This window comes from Nannochloropsis gaditana (assembly GCF_000240725.1).
Source record: "Nannochloropsis gaditana CCMP526 unplaced genomic scaffold scaffold083, whole genome shotgun sequence".
Lineage (NCBI taxonomy): Eukaryota > Eustigmatophyceae > Eustigmatales > Monodopsidaceae > Microchloropsis > Microchloropsis gaditana.
Window position 1 is genome coordinate 49,511 of NW_005803870.1, and position 3,010 is coordinate 52,520.

At 58.4% G+C, this 3,010-nt stretch overlaps 1 protein-coding gene across 1 annotated transcript; it reads left to right on the forward strand.

Moving 5' to 3' along the window:
* Nucleotides 1-1,287: 1,287 nt before the first annotated feature.
* Nucleotides 1,288-1,811, forward strand: NGA_2011500 (phd zinc finger-containing protein; the record flags this gene model as incomplete). The annotated part of the gene is made up of 1 exon (XM_005855856.1): nt 1,288-1,811. A coding segment is annotated over one exon (524 nt), but the record flags the coding sequence as incomplete, so codon positions are not given.
* Between the last annotated feature and the right edge of the window lie 1,199 nt (nt 1,812-3,010).

Sequence of the window (3,010 nt, forward strand, 5' to 3'; positions counted from 1 at the left end):
AGTTTTGTCAGACCAGGCGTCAGGGGGAAAAAATGGTGTCTCTATATCAGTCAGCCACGAGAGCGGTGTGTCTCCTGGTGAGAGTTGCTGCTTCACGAACCGAAAGTACCCAGGGGCGCCTCACGGAAGCGGAAGAAGAAGTCTCGACCGGGAAGGAGAGGAGAGCACGTCTCCGGAAGCGTCGGCATCGGAAATCGCATCGACTGTCTCCTCTTCTACGTCCATGAGCGCCCCCACCGCCACGGACCTCACGATCCCAGAGGCTGAAGACTTGCTTAGAACGGCACTGGCTCTTCCAGTTCCAGACGTGAAAGGTAAGCGGATAAAGGCTGTTGGAAAGATGTTAGTGGCAGTTGATACCGCAAGGGAATCCCAAGGCAAGCAAGAAGAAACATCGAAGAGCCCGCGACTAGTGGAGGAGGCGCGACAAGCTATTCGAGCCTGGCAGGCAGGCCTCGTAGTAGGCATGGACGTGGATGCTCGCTCCTCACGGGATGGGCACTGGTACGCCGGCAGTTTACTAGCGGAGAAAGTCTCGACCCTCGGCGCCGAGTCTGAAGAGAGGCTGTGGGAGATCAAGTTCAAGCGTTTCGGGAGCTCTCATAACGAGCTTATCAGCCAGACTGGCTCCTCCTTTTCGCGACTGATGCCCCCAGGCAGTCACACAGGCAGGAGGCCCATCAGCCAACGGCTCGAGGCAGAGAAGCGCCGTCGGGCGGAGGAAACGGCTGCGAGGGCGGAGGCCAAGCGCATGCGGGAGGCGCCGACCATGGCCCCCGCGGTCCTGGGAACCACGCGCTCAGGCCGCACCGTCCGGTCAGAGAATGCGGCGCGTGATGCGACAGGATCAAAGAAAGCCCGACCCAAGCCGGAGAAGAAGGCTCCTGGTCCCAGGGAGGTGGCAGAGGAGGGGCAAGAAGAGGGTTTCCTGGTGGACACGGGCGGGGCGGACCAGAACGACTGGGTGTGCGGCGTCTGCGAAGAAATGGAGAGGAGCGAAGGGGACCGGCTTGTCTTGTGCGACGGTCCCTGCAAGCGGTCCTTCCACCAGGCCTGTCTGGGCATGACTGCGGAGGAGGTCCGCTTCTCGGAGACCTGGCTTTGCGACCAGTGCCGCGACAGGGAGCACACTTGCTTCGTCTGCGGCGATACGGGGAAGGACGACGGGCTTACGGACGGTGTGCATAAATGCCAGAAGCCGCAGTGCGGAAAGTTTTACCACGCACACTGCGTGAGTCAGCACCCGAATGTGACCATCGCCAAGCACCAGCAGGGGGAAGACGACGCCGCGGGTGCTGGAAGCCTGCGTTTTAAGTTCGTCTGTCCCATGCACATTTGCGACCTTTGTGGAAAGGGGCGCGAGTCTGGGAACAACAGAAACCAGCTCTTCCCGTGCTGGCTCTGTCCCAGGGCCTACCACCTGAACTGCATCCCCCCGGCATGCAAGTACCACGAGTACCTCCTCCTCTGCCCCGAGCACTCCGAGGAGATAGACCTCCCCCGCCTCCCAGGCTGGGACGAGGAACTGGAAACCAAGAGTGTCGTCCGGTGGGAAGTTAGCGCGAGAGAGGGAGGGGCCACGGGGGGAGAGGGCGGGGGCCGGCTATCGATCGCTCTGGCCTCTTTGCTGCCCCCTCGACACCTTCCTGCAGCTTTCCGCCTCCCAACCGTGCTTCTGGACGCCGTGAACAGCAAGCCGAAGCCATACAGCCACATCTCCTGCCTCAAATACCAGTGTAAAGTGCCGGAGAGGGAGCCCGGCCCGGAGTGTCAGTGCGAAGGCCAGTGCGGGGAGGGATGCCTGAATCGGCTCTTGCATATCGAATGCGTCGGAGGGGGTGGAGGGGGAGGGACAAAAGAGGGCGGCGAGGATGAGAACGGGGGTAGTGGACTCAAGGGGGACAAGAAGGAGAAACATCACAACTGCAACGTAGGACCGGCCTGTGGGAATCGTGCCTTTCGGAACAAGGAGTATATCACGCACCAAATATTCCGGGAGGGAGGCTGTGGGTGGGGTTTGCGGACGTTGGAGAATGTGCGCAAGGGACAGTTGGTCTTTGAGTACGTGGGGGAGGTTATCGACGACGACATCTTAGAGTTGCGCCTCCAAGAACACGCGCGGGAGCGCCCCAACGACCACAACATGTACGTGATGGAGCTTGAGAGCGGCTACTACCTGGATGCCCGGACCAAGGGGAACGCCTCGCGCTTCATCAACCACTCCTGTGCGCCGAATTGCGAGCTACAGAAATGGAATGTGAAAGGCTTCACGCGGATCGGCATCATGGCCATAACCGATATATCTGCGGGCACGCCCTTGTCCTACGATTACCAGTTTGCCACGAACGAAGAGGGGAAATTTAAGTGCCACTGTGGGGCCCCAACCTGCCGCGGGACTCTTGCACCTCAGAATCAGCTCACTGAAGATCAGACAATGGAAGCTCTTCGTACAGGCTCACGCACAGACCGCAAAAAGTTGCTCCAATTGTGCAAAAAGAGGGAGCGTCGGGAGCAAGCCCGACAGCAGCAGGCGGCTAAAGAGAGTGCAGCGAGGAAGAATTTGACATCACAGTTTTTGCCTGGAGACTCTATACTTGAGATCCGCTCTGGCCCGCCAACGCGATTCTTAGGACTCGCCAAGGTAAATAGTGGTGGACTGTGTCTCGGAACAGACCTCTTACCAAGCTGTTGGATGACTGCTTGTTGCACGATCGATTTCTGCACAGACACGCCTGACTTATTTTCCCTCTCAATTTGATAGGAAAGTAAGATTTTTCTCGTCCGAAATGTCATCCAAGGCGATGATTTTGTGACGCGCCAGGAGCTTCGGAGGAGGCGTCGATTGCGACGTAGTGTGACAGAGGAACGGGAGAGCATAATATGCGGATTGAAAAGGGAAAGGACGGGGCATTTAGCTTGATGGATCAAGATTAAGCATATCAAGGTGTTGTACGCAATGCGGACAAATTCTTTTATGGTCCATGACGTACCATGGCGTTCCCCCCCCCCC